Here is a 22,831-nt window from a genome sequence, read left to right on the forward strand (position 1 = left end):
ACTGTTTGTTTTTACCACTTCAAAGCAGTGTATACATTTTCTTGCTTCATAATTCAGTGGGGATTTGTATATGAGTAATTCAAGTATCTAGAAGTGTAAAATGCTATATTAAAATTTCAAATAGTAGTATCTACCCATGAAGGATTTCCTTTAAAGACTGTATTCTTTTAATAATAATATGAAACAAAATATGAATCCTATTTATTACAGAAAACCATTATTTCTACTATTTGCAATACAAGCTATAAACACAATAGCAGGGACGCCGGGGTGGCTCAGTCAGTTGAGGGTCTGCCTTCGGCTCAGGTCATGATCCCAGGATGGGATCAAGTCCCATACAGAGCTCCTTGCTCAGTGGGGAGCCTGCTTCTCCCTCTGCCAACTCCTCCCGCTGCTGTGCTCTCCCTCTCCCTCCCTCTCTCTGACAAATAAATAAAATCTTTAAACACACACACACACACACCAGCAAAACAAACAAGAAACCTCGTAATTTCCCATTTGCTTTCAGATTTAGACATCTTTAAAAAGTCGCAATGCTGAGACAATTAAAATGCTGGAAATAAAGTGTTCAGCAACAGAGATGGTCACATAAAATAAAGTGCATCCATACCGTGCAACACCATGCAACAGCTTGACTAAGTGAGACTGAGCTTTGTGTGCTAATACATAAAGATCTCAACACTGCTGGGTGTAAAAAACGAAATGCAGAATACTGTGTTTCCAGTGTATAAAAAAAAAAGTGTGTTACATATACATACATTTCTTCATGCTATATATGTCCATAACACATGGGTAAAGATATGGAGGGATATCCAGCAAACTGAGGAGTCAGAAGGACTGAAGAGGACTGAAAGAAGGCTGAAGGGGACTTAACACTTTCTCACTTTTTCTGTACTATTGGAATATTTTACAAGAATGAACTAAAGCTGCTCATGACCATACAAACTTCAGGCTACAGTTTTACTTTAAGGTAGTATTAAGTTTTGGAATAGATTTCTAAACTCAATCACCTGAAATTATATTTTTAAAAATCCTTGATTAAAGTACCCCCTAAAATAGGTAAGAGGATGAGGACATTAGCAATAGACCACTGAGAATGACTGGTTATAAGCAAGTAATCTCTCAGAAGAAACTTAAATGGGTTCATTTGATATGTTATTGATCTGATTTAGACATTTTTAGAGAAAAGTAAACATTTTTAAGTTTCTTGACTTAAAAAAACAATCTCACTGACACAATAAGTGTACTCTTAAGAAATTTTTTAGGGGTGCCTGGGTGGCACAGCGGTTAGGCGTCTGCCTTCGGCTCAGGGCGTGATCCCGGCGTTATGGGATCGAGCCCCACATCAGGCTCTTCTGCTATGAGCCTGCTTCTTCCTCTCCCACTCCCCCTGCTTGTGTTCCCTCTCTCACTGGCTGTCTCTATCTCTGTCGAATAAATAAATAAAATCTTAAAAAAAAAAAAAAAAGAAATTTTTTAAAAACAAATAACTAAATATGTATACAAAACAGAATATCCAATGCAGGTTTACTTGTAATAGCAAAATTTCTAACACAGTCACGTGGGGTTTAGGGGCTTCAACACATGAACTCTGGGGAGATGCAATTCAGCGTAAAACACCCTCCGCTGAACCTCCTCCTTGATCTAGACCCAGGGTTATCTGGATGAGAAGAGTAATAAAAACCATGTAATTAGACAACTGAATTGTACACAGAAGAAAACTGGGTATATATAAATGACTAAGGAGTCTAAATGACTGGCCCTAAGTCACACCACCAGTCAGTCACAGAATGAGGACTAGAACCGATGTCCCTCATCTCTTCTGTTCTACCAATGTTTCATGATAACCCAGAATTGGTAATAAAGTCATCATGTACTCTTTCTTGTGACTTCAATTTTCAATGAGATTCACAAGACATCACTGATCACCAGACCTCCACATGAACTCCAAACTCATATATCCAATGTTTATTCTACATCCACCACAAAGTCAGAAGGCCCAAAACTGAACTCCTGATTTTCTTCTCCAACATCTGCTTTGTCAGATCCTTCCAGATGTGCAAGCCAAAATACTACAGTTATCCTTGACTACTCACCTTTCCTCACACCTGTGATTCAATCCATCATTATACCCTATTAGCTCTGCTTTTAAAACATATACGAATTTCTGTAATAAAATATTGGTGAAAAAAAAAATATCTAGAATCTGGCCAACTGCTTTTCACCACATCTACTGTCACCATCACAGTGCAAGCCACCAAACTCTCTTAGATTACTACAAGAATCACTTACCTGCTCTCCCTGCTTCCATCTTTGCCCCTAGAGCCTAACAGTGTCACTAAGTTAAAACCTGAGATCACGTGGCTTCCCTACTGAAACAGCTTTCCAATAGCTTCCCAACTCAAGTAAGTTTCATAATCTCCTCATGATTGGATTACAATTACCTCTCTAATGTCATCTCTATCCACACTCCCACTCTCTCATTCTACTCCAGTCACAATACCCTCCTTTCTGTTCCTTAAGCATTTTTGCCTCCTTCACTCTCTCCTTCAAATACCATCTTTATTAGCAACGCCTTCCCTGACCACCCTAGTTAAAGCAGCAAATTCCCTCATCCCATTCCCCTTTCTTGCTTTCTTTACAGCACTTACCATCTGACATATTATATACCAGTTTACCATCTGTCTATCCCTAGCACCATTAAGAGCTGAGAGTTTGTCTGTTGTGTTGCTGTGCTCCCAGTACCTAAAGGGTTTTGGCACATATTAAATGCTCAATAAATATTTGTTGTATGAACGAGTGAATGTATGAATGAAAAAAACCATAAAACTAACCCGGCTTCAAAAGCTCATCTTGTCTAGCACCATAACTAGAAAGCTATCACAAACAACGTTTTTTTTCCCTTTCTGACTAAATAGTGCAGTGAATTAAAGTCAAAACATCTGGGATTAATGTAGATTCCGGGACCAAAAAACAACAAAGAAAGAGAAAGGGAATGGGATACAAACAGCCCTTGAGTCATTTAGAGACTTATGACTGCAATTTTCAGCTACATAATCCTTTCCAGCTGAAAATACTCAATGAAGCAAAAGTATAGAGAATGATAGAACTTCACTTATATTAAAACAAATAAAATTAACCACAGGCCTATCTATTTACATTTAGGTATAGAAACAGTAATAAAATAGAAAAGCTTCACACAAAACTTTTTCACGGCAAAAGGGACTACTGAAAAGGGATGTCCCTTTTACTCTACACATTTTTAGTGTCTGTCCCTTAGACAACAAGAGTATATTCATGTTTTATTTAGGCAATATAAAAATTAACAAAATAGGGGCGCCAGTCAGTTGAGCATCTGCTTTTGGCTCACGTCATGATCCCTGCAACCTGGGAGGGAGCCTCACATTGGGCTCCCTGCTGAGCGGGGAGCCTGCGTCCCCCCCTCCCCCCTCCCCCCTCCCATGCTCGCTCATGCTCTCTCACTCTCTCTCAGATAAATAAAATCTTTATAAAAATTTAACAAAATAAAGCTCTTCAACCTACTTCCTCAGAGATAACCACTGATTAACAATTTGTTGTGTATTACAGATTTTCTTCTTGAAAAATTAGATAATTTTTTAAAAAGTTAAATTTTAGGAATTCTGTTTCCAGAAACAGACATACTTTTCTCTACTCTTTCCCCTAAATACAACTAAAAACCCTGAATGTAACATATATAATAAGCGTAAGAAGATCCCGCAAGATGGAGAAAAGCAGACTGGCTAGGGACCTCAGAACATACAGAACCATGTGGTTGTGAGCTCCCTGGGTTTTCCTTTTGTCTTATCTAAGCCAAACTTAGAGATGAAAAAGTCTGTAACCCAGAAATACAAATGGGTGCAAACAAACAAATAAAGACCCAAAAGAAGCCTGCTCTTTCTAGCCAAAGGAACAAGAAAGAGACTTCCTAGCAACATAGAAAACTTTTAGACAAGTGCTCTACTCCAGCCAAACACCACAGAAAACACTATGGCCCCACCCACACCAGTAAAGACTTCCACCTATACCAGGTTGTAACAAGGCACCCCAATTCCCCTAATCCCTCCAACGGATAAGCATCCAAGAAGGTGAGGTAGAGAGCCAGGACTTTCATCCCAGCCATGCAGGAATAGACTACCCCTACCAACCCACCCCATCCCTAAGGTATCAGTGGAGACCAAGTGGGGAGCCATAACATGGCATTCTTATTCCCTCCCCCCACCCCCTCCAGCCAGGGATGCATCCATGAAGGTCTAGTGAGGAGCCAGACCTCTCACCACTCCCCCCTCAGCACTTACGAGAAGCACCCTCTCAGGTGTCAATAGAGACCAAATGGTTAACCTGGACTTCTACCCTCAGAGAGTATTAAGGAGTTGGAACACATTCCCTTTCAGAAGCCAGCCAAAACACAAAGTTTAAATACGATCCATAGTCTCATAACACTCAAAATGTTGAGGTTTCAATCAAAAATCACTCATACCAAGAACCAGAAAGACCAACGCTGAATAAAAAAGACAATCAATAAGTAGATGCCAACACCAAGATGAAAGAGATACGATAATTCAAACAGATTTTAAAGCAGTCATCATAAAAATGCTTTGAACAAGCAACATGAGCCCACTTGAATGAAAAAGCAAAATCTCTCAGCAAATAGAAGATATAAATAAGAACCAAATGGAAATTTTAGAACTGAAAATAGAACCTAAATAACTTATGAGATCATATATTTTTGCTTTTTTTACTTAATACCTAATGAAAATCTAAGTCTCTCTGTATACACCCATACAGCATTTTTTATTAGCTATAGTATTCCTCTGTATGAATTAACTATAATTTAATCTTCGATTAATGGGCACTTATTTATATTGTTTATGATTTTTCACTATTATAAACCATGCATATTTGCATAATTATGTCATTTTTACATGATTATCTGTCATAATTATCTACCATTTTTAGTAAATGACATCACTAAAAATAACAGTGATAAGTGAAAGGGAATGCACAGTTTAAATTTTTATACCCATTGTCAAATAATCCTCCAGAAAAGTTGTACCAAAATATATTCCCACTGATTGTGCATGAGTGTATCTACTTTCTCATATCCTTGCCAAGAACAGGTACTGGCTCAGTGTTTTTCCCTGTTTTCTAATTTGAAAGATGTCATTGTTATTTCTACATACATTTCTTTATTACTAATACGGCAAATACATTTCCACATGTTTAAAAGCCAGAAATAGTCTTTCTTTTGAAAATTACCAGTGCAGGTCTTTTGTGAATCATTGTTTATCTCACCACTATAAAAGAGCCTTCGTTATTCCACAAATATAAGCTGGTTGACCTACAAGGTACAAATATTTTTTCTTTTCTTTTTTTTGCAATGGAACTTCTTTATTGAGCAATGAAACATTGAGAATTTACAATGAATTGGCTGCTAAAGACTCCCTGAAAATAATTTCAAGAGGGCATTTTAAACACAGTTTGAATACATTCCTGTAAAAAATAGGGGTATATACAAATGCACAGATTAATACAACACCAAGAGTGCACCCTAATGTAAAATATATTTTCAAATATGTTTTTTAACTTTATTGATGCTTTAAAATGGTTTAGATTTCATTTTGACAAATCAGATTTGACTAAATCTAAGTCCTGTTCAGTAAAAGTACAGAGACATCAACCTAAACACTCAGTCCCAACTAGTTTTAGAGCCAAACAATCATAAAACCACCACTCTCACTACTAATCAGTGTCTAGAATTAGTCTTTCTGTTTTGATGAGAGGAAAGAGGAGGATGCTGGCACTCACTATTTACCTATATATTCAATTAACAAAAGCCTTCTCCAGTTTCCCCAGGTCATAATGGTTGGACTTATGATTACACTGTTTAATCATACTCCATTTTCCCCACTGGGATCCCACTCCTACTCTAAACCCAAGTTTACCTGGCTGATGACTTGACCACCTACTTTCTAGTCCTTTTTTCTACTGGAGGCTGGACCCTTCCCCACGGGCTTTCACTGTTAATCTGGAACCCCACCTCGAAATGACCAAAATTCTGAAAATTTCTAGACTGCCACCTAACATGGGTCATTATTATTATTACCTAGAGATTTCTGCTACCACGTCCTGCCACTCTTTTGGAGACTGACCCATATTCACTAAGATACCTTGGTATCATAATCTGGACACCTAGTCAACTCACTTGAGCTATTATTATTCAGCTGGGATAGAAAATGAAGCAAATGCAATGCACTATTCCTTTTTTTTTTTCCTGGACATCTGTTCTCCTTCCCCCACCAACCACTCACAGGTTCTGGCATACTTTATCATACAAGGCTGCCTGGTTTATGACAAGCAGCACTAACATCATAAAAAATAAACACAATCACTGGAATTATAATTTCTGTGAAAGTCACATACATAAAAATCATAATGAGAGAAAAATAGTTTAACGGATCTCTTTTAATAATTTGAAAAAATTCAAAAATACCTCTCTTTATACATATAGACCCTAATGTTATTCCAGTATTTCATAGAATAAAACAATTGTCTGTAATTTTTTTAACCAGACCACAAATGTTTATCAGTGCTTGCCTTAACTACCAACGTATTAAAGACAGACATGACATCAATAACCATAATTGTAGTATTAATGCTTAGGGCTAGATTACACTACTTAAATTTTTCATTTTCTTCAGTCTAACATTTTCAAGTCATAAATAATTTCTTCACTAATTTTATTTATGTTCCAGGATACTTCCATGCTAAAAAAGAATAGAATTTTTTAATTAAAAACGTCATGGCTCTTACATCGGAAACCAGGGATGTACTGTATGGTGACTAACATAATATAATAAAAAATCATTAAAAAAAAAAAAATGTCATGGCTCAGTCAGTTAAGCGTCCAACACCTGATTTTGGCTCAGATCATGATCTCAGGGTTGTGAGATCGAGCCCCACAACAGGCTCAGCACAGGGTGTAGAGCCACTCAAGAGTCTCTCTCTCTCCCCTGCCCCTCCCCTGCCTTTCTCTCACCCTCTCTTAAAAAAAAAAAAAAAAAAAAAAAAAAAGATCGACTTCCAGAAAAATAACCATAGGCATATATATATTCAGCAAAGACCAAACCCCTAGCTAAAGAAATACAACACAAGTTCATCTTCAATTTCTTGGCAATCTACAAACTAAATTCTACTGGAGTCAATTTTACAAAGTATCAAAGTATTATCCTCCTGGATCAGGAAAAAATAGCTAGTAAGGATATGATTAGGTTAACTTAATGGATCTCAACCAGAGGCAGGTGTGCCCTCCAGAGAACATTTGCCAGGGTCTAGAGACTTTTTTGGTTGTCACACTATGGCAAGCAGGAGAGCCACAGCCTACTAGTATCTAGGGGCAGAAGCTAGGAATGCTGCTAAGCATCCTATAATGCACAGTATAGTCCCCCCCACAACAAAGAATTATCTGGTCTATAACATCTACAGTGATGAGGGAGAGAAATCTGGAACAAGTGATGAAATGTGAAAATGGACTACACTGCATCAATGTTAAATTTCCTGAATCTTATCGTTTTCATGTCGCTCTGTAAAAGAACAACTTTGTTCCTAGGAAATATATATCAAAGTATTTAGAAGTAAAGGAACATGTCACAACTTATCTGCAAATGGTTCAGAAAAAGATATATCTATGTGTATATATGTAGAGAGAAAGAATGAATGATAAAGCAATGAGCCAAATGCTAACAACTGGTGAATCTGAGTAAAGAATGTACAGAAATGTCTATTATTCTTCCAATTTGAAACTAAATCAAAATAAAAAGTTAAGCAAGTATTACCATGCCCATAAATTTCTTTTAACTGAGAAACTTTGCACAATTTCCCAGTATATATGTTTAATATAGCAAATCAGATTTACTCCTTTCTCAAAATAAATTACATTATCATGAATAGATACTTGTAAATTTGGTCGAGATAAGTAAGCATAACTGAAAAGTATTAATTTCTAAAATGGGAGGTGCCTAGAAAAAGCTAGAAACATTTAGATGTCTACCAAGAGTTAACATTCTTTAGTATATCATAGTATATCACAGTAAATGCACGGCCTAATATCCCTTGCACTGGATATTTCAGGCTTTCAATACACACTGAAAACTGCAATCATTTTGAATCACATAAGATCTGAACAAAATCAGTGGGAAAACATGTATAAGAAATAATAAAAAACACTTTTTTTAAGACTCGGATTTTCAGAAGCTTCACATTAGTTCTGAAATCTTGAAACTTAACATTTCTATTTCTAGGCACTTATTACTTAATTAGCAATCAACAAATCACAACAGCAACTTTGTAAATATTAACAGTTTACTTTTAGAAAACAGTAGTTAAAATTTTTAAATCCAGGAAAAAAACTAGGGCACTTACAGATGTCTGCGACATACTTGACTGTTGTGTGACACTTCCTGTGGGGGATGTAGATGGTCTTCCACTGGACAAACTTGCCTAAAATAATAAGACCTTTATAATAGATCTATAAGAATCTGAAGTTAAAAGCTTTTGGTACCAGGATACCACAAAACCACGATAAAAGTCAAAACATCTACATTATAAACCAATCCATTTCACAGTCAACATAGATTAAGCTTTGGCCAGAGTATGAAGAAAAGAAAAAGCTGAACGATGAAAACAGAGGATCCAAAGGCTAATCTTATTTCAATAGCTGCACTCATTGTCAGTTTTACTCATCAGCTCTCTGTCTTCTTTGAAGGGGAACCACCATTCCAACATTATGAAAAAGAAATTGGAGCTACATCAACTGCCAGTGGGTTTCAGTTTCCTAACTTGTATCATGAACATGAGCTTATTGAAAATTACACTATGAAGAAGCAACAGCTGGGGATGTGTTTCTAACAGAAGTAACTCTTTTTCAGGTTTAGTCAACTGAGATGATCCTCTAGTAAGAAGACTTAAATCTCACATATAGTTTTATTTAAACAAACAGAATAAAGAAAATCTTTTTAAAAAAGCATTTAATCATAAAATTATCCTGTTATCAGTAGGAAAAGTATGCAGATATTAGAAAGGTGCATGGATACATATATTAGATAGAAAATTTCTGGAATGATACGTATTAAGCAGCGGCCACCTCTGAAGAATGAAAAACAGCAGTGAGTCTGGAAAAGGAACACCCCCACTTTGCCTCTTACAAACAATTTTATACAGTTCCATTTTTTTAATGAATGTAAATTACTTACATTAAATAAAAACCTTTTTTCATTGAAATGAAAATACAATTCATGCAACCCAAAGGATTCACTGTTGTACACAATTTTATACACAAATTCATGACCCTAGCATAGTATTTCTGCAATGCAGATAAAAAGCAGTGGCTAGCGACGAAGTACCATATACAACAAATCCATATTTTTTTAATTAACTTGTATTTGGCCACCTATTAATTTCTTTAAGAAAAAATTATCACAGGACATTTGAGAATTCTGAAATAATACCCAATGCTTTTATTTTCAGTAATTATCTGCAAATAATGTCAACTTTATGTCAACTCGAGCCTCATGAAGTCTTCATTTACTGAAGTCTCACCTGAACAGCAGCAAGGCTCTGCAGCTGGGAGCTGCTCAGGTGCTGCTGCTGAAGAGCCGCGGTGTGCAGCATCAGGTGCTGCTGCTGAGCCGCGTACATCTGCTGAAGGTACTGAGCCGCGGAGCTGGGCGGGCGATGCAAGGCCTGCTGAATGACCTGTGATGAGTCAATTGAACTAAGGTCAAACCATGATCTTAACATTAATCTTAACTATAAAATAAAGTATAAAAACACTGGCAGTTTAAAATTTCACTACTTTAATATTCAATGTCAAGTTTATTAACATAGTTCTCTCCTAGTTACATATCATTGAGACTCACTTATTTATACAAATTAAACCACCCAGAAGAGGCAATTCACAAAAGAAAAAAAGAACCAAATAAGCACTTGAAAAGATCTTCAATCTCATTAGTAGACAAAATTTACAAATTAAAACAAGAGACTATTTTCCAACTTTCAGATGAGTAAAGATTTAAAAGAGTATTACCACTAAATGTCAAAACAGATACCCCCACATAGTGTTAGTAAAAATGTAAATTGATATAACTATTTTAGATAAAACTTAGTAGAATTCGGGGCTTGGGTGTAAAGAAGAATATGCATAACCCTGCAGTTGTTACAAATGGTAACACAGAGGTGCCTGGGTGGCTCAGTCAGTTGAAGGTCTGACTCTTGACTTCAGCTCAGGTCAGGTCTTGATTTCATGATCTCAGGGTCGTGAGATTGAGCCCTGTGTGGGGCTCCGCACTGGGCATTGAGCCTGCTTAAGATTCTTTCTCCCTCTCCCCCATCTCCTCCCCACAGCTCTCTTTCTCTCTCTCAAAAAAAAAAAAAAAAAATTATTGTAGATCAATGCTGTCCAATATAACAGCCACTAGCCACACGCGTCTCCTGAATACTTACAAATGTAGCTAATGCCACTAAGAAATCAGTTTTTAATTCTACTAAAACTTAATAGCCACATGTACCTAGGAGCTACTGTGTATTGAACACAGACATATCTACATTTATCAACAACAAAAATTCCCCAATATATCATTAGGTGAAAAAAGCAGATTACTAAATAGTGTATAGAGTAAGATACCATTTTTATATTAAAATATTTGAAGAATATTCAGAAAAACATTAAAAGACTACCAATAGATAACTAGATTTGAAGTGATTTTTACCTTCTCATTTGTACTTTTCTTTAAATGTCTGAAAAAAATCTGAGTAGTATTATATTAATAATCACATAAAATTATAAGGCTGTTTCATGTTTTAAATTATTAACTACTTTCTTGGGGCGCCTGGGTGGCACAGCGGTTAAGCGTCTGCCTTTGGCTCAGGGCGTGATCCCGGCGTTCTGGGATCGAGCCCCACATCAGGCTCCTCTGCTATGAGCCTGCTTCTTCCTCTCCCACTCCCCCTGCTTGTGTTCCCTCTCTCGCTGGCTGTCTCTATCTCTGTCAAATAAATAAATAAATAAAATCTTTTTTAAAAAAAATAAATAAATAACTACTTTCTTAAATTTTTTTTAAATGTCAGATTCCTGGGGCGCCTGGGTGCCTCAGTCGTTAAGCGTCTGCCTTCGGCTCAGGGCATGATCCCAGTGTTCTGGGATCGAGCCCGGCATCAGGCTCCTCCGCTGCGAGCCTGCCTCTTCCTCTCCCACTCCCCCTGCTTGTGTTCCCTCTTTCACTGGCTCTCTCTCTCTCTCTCAAATAAATAAATAAAATTTTTAAAAAAATAAATAAATAAACGTCAGATTTCTTTCAACATGGAATAAAACTATTCTAACTAAAAAAAAAAATTCCTGAAAAAGTGTTACTGTGAATATTTGTTAATGAAATATAAAATCTGAGCCTGAAACTTCACAAAAAGATAAATGTAAAGTCAAGTATTCTAAAAACAGAGAAAAATCCTTTATCTGTCCAAACCCATAAGTCAGACTACGCCAGTCCTCTGCAACCATGTCCCAAAGTCACATCGAGCCCACAGTGACTCTGAAACAGCACAGAACCCTAATCTCAGCATCAAACCACAGAGTTTTCAGAGCTAAGGGAGTAATAGAGCCATAATCCTACAGCTTGAGGTCTGAGTCAGGACACCATGAACCACAAAGCAATGAATCTCTTTATCCAAATTCCAAGAAAATATATTTCCTTGTGTTTACTTTCATGTATTCTTATCTCGTCTCTCCAACTATAGATTGCTAAACCTGCTACAGACTCTTGTCACAAAATCAATGTAGGCTTCTGACCTCCAGTTGTAGAAGACTATAGACTAGCACTAAGTGATTTAAAATTACAACAGTGTGTCTTTTTGGTCAGGTAAATCTATATATGTTCTTTAAATTACATAACAAAACTAAAATCACACTGAAACAACAAATGAATAATCTATTTGACACATTTTTGCCAGAGTGTAGTCATTTCTTCTATTGTCAGCATAGTCTTTCATCCATTCAACCATACACTCATGGGAGAGAGACTCTTGTATAAATACGAGTTAAAATACAACACACTGTTCTTATATTATTCCTCTAAAGAAATGAAGAGGGCAAGGGGATTCATAGGACTGAAAAAGAATGCTGGAAGGTATTAAAGAACTCCTTAGGTAATTCAATAAATATTGATTTGGTTACATTTAAGGGGAAGCAATTATATGACTTCATGAGAACTAGCGTTAGTGCTATTTCTGAGATACATGTATATGTATACATATCCCGGAACACTTTATTTTTTATTAACACATCCAAGCTTAGGTAAGAACTAGAGATCAAAATGGCACATTAAAATACCACATCATCTGTGTGTTCAAAGATCTGGATACTCTCTCTTATATCCTTCGCCTCAAAGAAAGGTGAAGAAAATTAAAAACACTCCTCATTCCAGTTTGAACTTTTGCTGAACTGACTCAGTCTCCAACAATTCTGATTCCACCCCATGGTAACTTCAGAATCCTAAACAACAGAACAGTTAAATAGCAATGGAGTGGAGAGAGGAATATGTTGCAAACAAGTAAGTTATTTTCAGAGTAGAATGAAATTATGGAGATTATAGAGAGAATAAGCAGGTATAACGAAAAAAATAAAACTCAGAGTGGTTAAAGGCACAACTCTAAAACCAGACAACCTACTAGCTATGTGAATTTAGGAAAAGTTATTTAACCCACTTAAAACATCGGTTTTCCCACCTGTAAAATGGAGATAATAATAGTACCTATTTCATAGAGGTGTGGTGAGGATTAAAAGAGATAATCCATGTAAAGCATTCATCAAATGCTTGGCACACAGCAACTGTTCAATAAATATTAGCTATTATTATTGACTGGGCATATATATTGTGCCCCACACAGCTCTAATGCTTCCTTTAATCCTCATAACTGGGGCAAAGGGTGGCTCAGTCGATTAAGCCTCTGATTCTTGGTTTCAGCTCAGATCATGATCTGAGATTAAGCCCCCATGACCAGCTCTGCACAAAGCCGGGAGTCTGCTTGGGATTCTCTCTCTCTCTCTCTCACTCTCCCCTCCTCCCCCTCTGCCCCTCCCCTCACTTGAGCTCATGCACTCACGCTCTCTCTCCAAAATAAAGAGAATCTTTTTAAAAATTCCTCACAGTAACTAAGGAACTAGGTAGTCTCATCCTCATTTTAGTTTCCTGATGCGCAGAGATCACGCCCCTCAGCCAACACTACATAGCTACTAACGGTTAAGAAAATGGAACTCAAACAAAGACCCTATCAGACTGCACAGCCCGTGCCCTCTTTATGCAATACCATACTGTCTCAACCTCCATTATTACAAAGATTAATTTTCTCAATCAAGCGAATACCTAAAACTTTTCCTAGTTAAACATTCCCTTCCCCCTCTGCCCCTAGGAGCTTTAAATGGATCCTCCTACTTAAGTTGTTAGGCCACTTGAGTTTAAAATGAACCTCTTAACACATCTACAGACCTGAATAGATCTTCCTAAGTGTATATTTTGGGTTCAAATACAAAAGAACCCAGAAAAACCGAGAGCCATTCTGCATATTAAGGCTGTAGGTTGAATGTCTCCACGTTGCAGCAGCACCTAGAGACCTTCCAATTATAATTTTCCTGACAGATGGTTTTATAAGCCACATGCTGACAAATATAAGCCCTCTCAAAAGAATGACTATTAAATAACTCTTTGATTGTTCCAAATGTTAACAATTCTAACTGTACTTATTTAGAGACTATCGAGTGACTCATTTGAGGATGTGAAACAATAGCTTCATCTAGCTTAAGAGGAAAGTAATGACATTCTAAGTCTCAGTCTCCCCCCTCATTCTAACTGAAATACCTGTACAGCATGTCGGTCTGAGCCACTGTAGACAGAGATCTGTGGCTGCTGCATTCGAGAGGAGGAAGTGGTGATGGTGGTGGTAGTGGTGCTGCTGGTTGTTGTTGACACAGAAGATGTGCCAGGGTTTGGTTCACTATCCATAGCTGTATTGTGGTCCTTGAATCTGTCAGATAACACAAAGGATTTGCATTGGCAAAAGCATTATTTCATGGGCTTTAAAGAATATTTAATTATTTCAAAGAAATAATCAACAACGATCTAAATTTTTAAGAAGACCCTCGCAAAATGGCATAGATCGCACACAGCCACCATAACCACTTAGAAAGGAAAAGTACTTCACAAATATGTAGCATATTTGATAGTTGATACCTACTAAATTTGTGTTCAAATGATTCAGGGTATGCAACTTAAATAAATCCTGGCCTAAACTTTATCTTTCTGTTATTGACAGGTAAGTGAAACCAAAACAGGTTTATAAGAGAATACTAAACTACCTGAAAAATACTTAAGCAGCATCAGAGTACTTCAAAATATTTCTTTACATTCTTTTGCCCACACTAATTACAAATTAATTCTTATCTATACATTAAAATAACATGCCTAAGGACTTGTGTTGATTAGCTTACTTCTGGTTATCATATGCACTCTGCTTTAAAAACATATTCTCCTATTAAATAAGTTAATTTAAAAAATAATTTTTTAAAGATTTTATTTTTTAAGTAATCGCCACACCTAACATGGGGCTCTAAGGGGCGCCTGGCTGGCTCAGTGGGTAGGGCATGTGACTCTTGATCTCAGGGTCGTCGTAAGTTTAAGCCCAATGTTGAGCACAGAACTGACATAAAAAAAAAAATAGTAATTTTTTTATTCACTCACACTGGCTTTTCCCTAATTAGTCTACAACACTGTCCTTACTACATCTAATAACTCTGGTTATGCTTATAAGCAGATCACTCTGGGAAATCAGAGAAGCAGCTGACAACAATTTTCCCACTTCCTTACCAAAACCTCTTTTCACAAAGAATTGCTCCAAATTCTGAAAACAGCACAATTATGTCACCTTCCTCAGGTATGAACAGTAAAGTTCATAAAGTACATTTTTGTACCAGACTTTCTGATTCCCTCCCCTCCAATATTGCAAATTCACTTCATTATTGTGATATAAACTTCCACTTAACCCTGAATCTATACTTGAATACATTCAAACAACATTGTATTTTAAGTCAATTCTGAAGGCCTCAATATTGTTAGAACGTAAAACTACAATAGTTTTTGTAGCGTTAGAAATGCACCAGAATGGTGAAAAAGCACACTTGAGAATACACTGGTCTTATCTGCCTTTCTTACCCCTCTTTTCTTCTGAGAAACAAAATCTGACACACATCACATCAGCATCATTGACAAGAATGTTAACAAGAACACTTTCTACTTCATGAAAAGACAAAGGAATTTGGCACTAATTGTGCATGCATATGCTATTCCCATATGGTGTCCTTTTATGTACAAATATTCTTTGTTCTTTATATCATTTATGTAAATAGTATTTATATGCTCTTCAAGAAATTAAAAGTAAAAAAAAAACCTCAATTTAATAAAAGGAAAAGTGAAAGCAATACAGTGGAGGAAAACAGCTGACTTCACTTTTCTGATTAGTAAATGACTCACACATCTTTATACTTCTCTGGTTTTTGGGGTTTTTTTTTTATAGTTTCTCAAACTGCCTTTCAATCATCAAATCACAGCATCATATGGTAACTATTCAACATCATTCAGATTTAGTAGTAGATAAGGTAAACTTTATACCAAATTACTGGTTGTCATAACACTTCTGAAACATGTAGCAGTGATATACAAAAAGCCAGTTTAAATTCCAGTCCTCTTAGAGTGCTCTTCTACGCAATCATGTCCTCAAACTCAAACCCCATGGTAGGTTTGTTCAGTAACAAACCAAAATGGTCACAGATAATCCAAATTCTAGGCACAAATCTAAACATCAGTGAGTAGAACTGGCCAAACCATTGTACTGCATTTGGAGACCTGGCACAAATGAGCAATTTTGCTAACTCCACCGTCTGTGCGTAGTACTGTCTGCAAAATACAGCTGGCAGTCCTGGTGCACAAGAGGCCTACCCAGGAAACACTAAGTTTGAGTAGCTAGCTAAGGATACCATCACACCACACCGCCACACAAGAATACGGCCCTCTAAGGAGGCATCAACACTGCAGCCAGAGATACAAGGGAAATAAGGTCCTTCTTTCTGGGGTGTTTCTGCCCGTCCAGACCCGCAGGAACAAACCCCCCCACACACACACACTCCACCCTCCGCTCTAAGGCCCGCGCTGGGACACCTTCTCCACGCCTCCCGGGGGAGGGCGGTGAGCAAACTCGTCTCGGGTTCTCCTACTAAGGAGGAGTGGGGTGACGCCGGCGCGGGAAGGAGAGGAGCGCGAAGGAGGCCTGGCAGTGCCCGCCCAACCCTCCCCAGCCTCCGCGGGCCCCTGGCGCGAGCATCCGTGACAAGGCTGCCCGCGGGGCCCACTTGCAGGGATGACAGCGCCTGAGGAGCCCACTCGGGCTCAGCTCCCGGAAGACCCCAGCGATCGGGGTCCCTGGGGTGACTCTGCGCGCAGGGCCCCGCCGATTTGGGATCAGACGGCGGAAGGGGCGCTCCCGCCTGGAGGTAACTAGACCCTTACAGTTGGCCTCCGCCCCCCGGTAGGGCCAAGCGGGATCTCAACGATAAGGAAGCTCTTGGGTCTCCCTTTCCCTGCACTGCCCGCCAAAGAGCCTTGAGCTTTCCCCTTAGGGGACATGTCGCTGTCCCACTCGCCCCCCGGTTACGACATCAGTCACCAGCAAGTCACTCACTCCGCTTCCGCCATCTTCTCTCCTCCATCACTAACACGGGCTGCGCATGCGCCCCCCGGCTGCAAGCGGAGGGGCGGGGTCGACTCAGCCCGGGGGCCCCCGAGGTCACGTGGCGTCCTCGGCTTCCAATCCCCCCTCCCACCTGGGGCCTTGCTCGCTCTGGGAAGTGACTAGGTTTCCCCCCAATTTAGATACCGGTGTTTCCCCTCCAGCCCCTCCCTTTCTCTTGCCTAAGGTCTCACTTTTGAGAAGGGGTCTGTAACCAAGATATAAAAAGTTCTGTTTAGATTGTTAAATTAAAAATTTTTTAAACATCTCAAATACACGAAAGCCTGTGTAAATTGCAGAGTGAGATGAAAGAGAATAGGAAGAAGACTGGATGCTTAAAGTTTCAGTGGGAAAGAAAATGCTGTGGTGGCTGCAGGCCTTGTTACCTGGGGCTCAATAGAGTTGTGGGTCCAAACAGCAGTTCCTCTCTCAGGCTCAAAGATAGTGTTCCAGACGCTGGTGAGATTAAGGAATCACCCTGATTACCCTATGAATATCATTCATGACTACAACTTGAATTTACTGAGCACTTGGTAGGGATTGCAAACTTTTTTTTTTGTTCTATATATTTTATTTTTTATTTTTTTCTAATAATTTTTTATTATGTTAGTCACCATACAGTACATCCCTAGTTTTTGATGTAAAGTTCCATGATTCATTACTTGCGTATAACACCCAGTGCACCATGCAGTACCTGCCCTCCTTAATACCCATCACCGGACTATCCCAATCCCCCACCCCCCTAGGGATTGCAAACTTGAATACCAGAAAGAGTAAGCAGGAAAGGCCACCAGTTTTTGCTACAATGTTTTACTGTTAGAGTAAATATGGCAAGTACTCTGAGGCAGAATGAGACAAACAAAGATGAGTACAAAAAGTCCCTGTCTTCCCGGAAGTCTTAATCTGGAGAGTGGGGAGAGTTTTGTAGAAATATCTGTGCAATATAAATGTTCTGAAACAGATCCATTAAGTGCTTTGGAAACCTTAAGTTCACGGAACAATCAATCTTTACTACCCTTAACAGGAGGAGGAAGAAGAAGAAGAAGAAGAAGAAGAAGAAGAAGAAGAAGAAGAAGGAGAAGGAGAAGTTGTTTACTGATCACAATGTCGTCTTTTGGTATTTCTTAAGATGTTGGAGCTGCACTAATTTCAAGACCTGAGAAATGAAGTATTGATATAAATCCATCATAAAGTGTAACGTGGTCTAATGAAAACTATACTTAATCTTAGAAATTTTGTGTTTCAGGCTCTCCCTAGGGTAAGGAAAAGAATGCTTCCAATGTAAACTAAATTGTGTTTACCTCTTCCCCCACCCCAGAACATGGGTATTTTGTTTTTTTAAAATACTTTATTTTTTTAAGTAATCTCCACACCTAACAGACTCAACTCACAACCCCTAGATCAGGAGTTGCACCCTATACTGACTAAACCAGCCAGGCACCTCTGAAAATGTGGTTTCTTTACCTTATTTTCCTCTCCGAGAGCAATGTCTTTCCTACTACTCCTAGGAGAACTCCCTGAGAGAGTCCCCTTTGAAAAGTCCCTGTAGATACTTAAAAATAAGATATTACCACTTTTTCTTTCTTTTCTGACCTGCTTGTATGATGTCATTGTCATTTGACTCTCAAGAATCAACTGTCCATTGGTATTAATGAAATTTGTGTTTAGAGAAACAAAAGTGAAGAAAGCCGTCTTAAACCTAAAGATGGAAAATGCAGAGTTCAAAGAAATAAAAAAGGGGCAAATTGTTCCTGTCATCCTTCTTTTCCTTGAACATCTAAGGCCGAGGTCTATATTGTCACTTGGTGAAGATCGGCTTTAAATCTCCAGATGTATGTTAGGTAAAGTCAGACCAGTATTGCTTTTTAGAAACATTTCCAAATTCATTAGTTATTTTAACAGCAGCCATTTCTACAGTCTTTTACTAAGTGCAGAGGATTTTCACAAACTCATTACCCTTCGCAACAACCCTGTGATATAATTATCATCATTCCCACTTAGCACAGAACCATAGTGAGGTGATTAAGTACCCAGGGTGTCTCTGCTCAAATGTACCAGACGCAGGGTTCTAATTTAAGCTTTCCATCTCCAAAGCCAAGTTGTTTTTTTTCACAGCAGCATTCAACAAGCCACTGTGAGATATGTTAGAATAGAAAAAGTATGATAAGGGACTACTTTTAAGAAATTTATCATCACTTACCTGATCAGACGGAGGAAGGTGTTTCACTGCTTTGTGGTTTCCTCAGGAAAGGATGTATATATCATGCTAGCAGGTTGAACTTCTTTCTAAAGTTTCCAGGAACCGTTACCGTGGAGAAGTGCTAGGATCCTATTTGATTTTAGAAAAACCCCTCTAGCTTTGTGAAGAATGGATTGGAAGAAAATAGAAATGGACACAGGGCAACTAATTGAGAAACTGTATGAATCCTAAGAGAAATGGTAAGGGCTACGGGAGTGGAAGAAAGATTTACATCAAAATTTTAGTTCCTTAGTTGCATGAGTCATACATCAAGGGCTCAATAGCCACATGTGGCCAGTGGCAACTATATTGTGCCGTGCAGATATAGAACATTTCCATCATCACAGAAAATTCTACTGGACAACGCCAGTTTGGACTCTAGATGAGGGGTTGGCACACTACTATTTCTGCCTTAGTCAGTTGCGGCCACTTACAACAAATACCATCGACTGGGTGGCTTAAACTACTGTTATTTCTCACAGTTCTAGAGGCTGGGAAGTCCAAGATCAAGGTGCCAGCAGATTCAGTGTCTAGTGAGAACCTTTCTCCAATTTGCAGACAGCTGCCCCCTTGCTCACAGTGTCACAGACATGGGGACCATAGGCATTTGGGCCACTTCTTCATGAAACCCACTTGTGCTTTCACGGTCTGCTGGGCCCTTTCCATTTGATGAGGGAATGCTCATCCCCTAACTTTATGCCTTGGTAAGTCAGATAACACTCAGTTTATGATAGGTAGCTCAGGTCTCATGGTAACTGGGTGACCCATTCAGTCTCTACGGAGGCCCAATAGCAGGCCAAGAGCTGGTTCTCAAAAGAAAAGTAGTTATCTGCAGAGGATGGGGCTTTTTTCCCCAAAATTCTAAGGGCCTGCATGATGATTCACCTATAGGGGCCTATCGAAGGCTCCAAACAGCATCGCCAACTGCAACATACACTTCAAGCACCATTGGATCTGTTGCATCATATGGCCCAAGTGGCAACCCAGCTTGCACAGCAGCCTGGACCTGTCACCGAGCCGTCTCTTGTTCGCCCCCTACAAAAGTAGCAGCTCTTTAGGTCACTCAGTAAATGGGATGGAGTAAAACACCCAAATGAGGCATATGTTGCCTCCAAAATCCAAGAGGCCCACTGGGCATTGTGCCTCATTTTTGTTTGTAGGAGGCCAGATGCAACAATTCATCCTTCACATTGGAAAGGATATCTTGATATGCCCCATACCACTTGACCCCTAGAAATGTCACTTAGGTAGAAGCCCAAAGGTCTTTTTGGATTTATTTCCCACCCTGTGACATGCAAATGCCTTCCTAACAAGTCTAGAGTAGTTGCTACTCCTTGGTTACTAAGCCCAGTCAGCATAAAGTCATCAATGTAATGACCCAGTGTGATACCTTGTGGAAGGGAAAAGTGATCAAGATCTCTGGGAGCTAAATTATGACATAGGGCTGGAGAGCTGACGTACCCCCAAGGTAGGACAGTGTATTGATGGCTTTGCCAGCTGAAAGCAAGCTGATTCTGCTGGTCTTTACTAACAGGTATCAAGAAGAAAAAGCCTTTGCCAGATCAATAGCTATGCAGCAGGTACCAGGGTATGTGTTAATTGGCTTAAGCAAGGAAACCACATCTGGTACAACAGCTGCAACTGGAGTTACCACCTGGTTAAGCCCATGATAGTTCACTGTCATTTTCCAGGATCCTCCTGCCTTCTGCAGGCCAGCTAGGGGAGTCGGATGGGTATGTGGTAGCAGGTATCTGGGCAGTCCCTCCAGGAATGGGCTATTGATTTTTGGCTTACTGTTCTTCTAGGTAGAAGCAGTTCCAGGGCCTCCCACTTGCCCTTTTCCACCATAACAGCCCTCACTCCACAGGTCAGGGAATAATGTGGGGATTCTGCTGGCTGCCAAGTGTATCTATTCCAAGTATTCCAGAACTGAAGAAGAAACCGCGAGATGGAGTTGGAGACCAACTGGGCCCATGGTGAGACCGCCCTGAGATCAAACTCCACCAATCACCTGACCTCTGTAAGCCCCTCCTCTGACTAATGGGTCACAGTGACATTTGGGTCTTCTGGAATCACTGTTAGTTCAGAGCCATTGTCCAATAGTCCCCAAAGGGTCTGATTATTTCCTTTTCCCCAATGCAGTTACTCTAGTGGAAGGTTGTAGGTCCATTTGGTAAAGGCTAGAGAAAGATTAACTATAAATATTTGGTAGTGTCCAGCATCCTTCCTCCAGGGGATGTGGCCTCCCCTTCATTTAGGGGTTTCTGGAGTCTGTAAACTGGCTGGAGTCTGAGAATTGATTGAGGGGCTATGACTCTTTTTATGATACAGGTTAAAGTTTTGTTTCCTTAACCAAGAACTTTTCTACTGATCCAGTTCATGTAAGAATTTAGTAAGCTTCCTATTTCCCTTCTAGGAACACCATGATGAACTAGCTAATGACATAGGTCTGCACAAGTCAGACTCTTTTGATTGCTGCTTGGACTCTGCTGTCCATCATGGTAACCATGCCCACTTAGCCTTTGGCAGTTAAGTGCTGCCACTTGGCCCCTGCCTGCTTAGGATCCAATTACTCCTATTGCATTTACTTTCCCAAGTCAGTGACTGCAGTTCCCACTGTAAGGTCTGGCCTGCAGAGAAAAGTGAGCACAGAACTCTTCAAGATGCCAGGGCTCCCCTCATTCAATGCAGTGGAGTGAATGTGCCCCCCCCCCGCAAACTTCATATATTAAAGCCTTAATCCCCAATGTGATGGTATTTAGAGACTTCTCCAAATTAGGGAGGTAATTAGGTCATCAGGGTGGAGCCTTCATAAATGGAATTAGTGCCCCTATAAGAAGAGACAGGAGAGAGAGATGATTTCTCTCACTGTCCTGTGAGGATATAGCAGTGAGGTGGCCATTAGCAAACCAGGAATAAGGCTTTCAGCAGACACCACATCTGCCAGCATCTCGGTCTTTGACTTCACAGCCTCTAGAACTGTGAGAAAGGATTGTGTGTCGTTTGAGCCACCCAGGCTGTGATATCTGTTATAACAGCCCAAACTCACCAACTCAAGCCCATGGGCCAAATTCAGCCTGCCCCTTGTTTTTGTATGGCTCTCAAGCAGAGAATTGTTTTTCCATTTCTCATGATTGGGGGGGTCAAAAGAAGAATGGCAGAGACAAGTGAAAATTACGGGACATTTAAATTTCATTTTCCATTAAGTAGAGTCTCGTTGGAACACAGCCATGCCCACTCATTTCTGTTTTGTCGTCTGCGGCTGCTTCTGTGCTACAAGGGCAGGACTGAGTGGCTGCAACAGACAATATAAGAATCTGCTCACTAGGGGCACCTGGGTGGCACAGCAGTTAAGCGTCTGCCTTCGGCTCAGGGCATGATTCCGGCGTTACGGGATCGAGCCCCACATCGGGCTCCTCCGCTATGAGCCTGCTTCTTCCTCTCCCACTCCCCCTGCTTGTGTTCCCTCTCTCGCTGGCTGTCTCTATCTCTGTCAAATAAATAAATAAAATCTTAAAAAAAAAAAAAAAGAATCTGCTCACTATGTGGCCCTTGACAGAGAGAGTTTGCTGACCTCTGTTGTAGATCACTGACACCCCCCCTTGCCGGACACTTTCCGGGTGGTTAGTACAGCTCACACACTGTCCCATGTCCCAACTAGACCGTGATCACTCTCATAGGATCCCGTGTGGGGAGACAAAAAAATCCAGCAGACCCAGATCTGAAGACTGGGTTCACTCCCTTACCACG

The 22,831-nt window shown here is 39.6% G+C and overlaps 1 protein-coding gene across 9 annotated transcripts in view; it reads right to left on the reverse strand.

Annotated features, from left to right (window-relative positions):
• PHC3 (polyhomeotic homolog 3) overlaps window positions 1–16,866 on the reverse strand; it is a 77,541-nt gene extending 60,675 nt beyond the window's left edge. For all 9 annotated transcript variants that reach the window (XR_008957366.1, XR_003316226.4, XM_048215287.2 and 6 more), the window contains exons 1-4: window positions 16,795–16,866; window positions 13,923–14,088; window positions 9,616–9,771; window positions 8,440–8,517 (exon numbers count right to left, since the gene is read on the reverse strand). Coding sequence is in view for 7 of the 9 variants with exons in the window: in XM_048215287.2 (XP_048071244.1) it covers window positions 8,440–8,517; window positions 9,616–9,771; window positions 13,923–14,088; window positions 16,795–16,808 (414 nt within the window). In the remaining 2 variants the exon portion in view is untranslated. The remainder of the gene's footprint in view (window positions 1–8,439; window positions 8,518–9,615; window positions 9,772–13,922; window positions 14,089–16,794) is intronic.
• Window positions 16,867–22,831: the final 5,965 nt, after the last annotated feature.

Source organism: Ursus arctos, unplaced genomic scaffold (assembly GCF_023065955.2).
Source record: "Ursus arctos isolate Adak ecotype North America unplaced genomic scaffold, UrsArc2.0 scaffold_4, whole genome shotgun sequence".
Classification (NCBI taxonomy): domain Eukaryota; kingdom Metazoa; phylum Chordata; class Mammalia; order Carnivora; family Ursidae; genus Ursus; species Ursus arctos.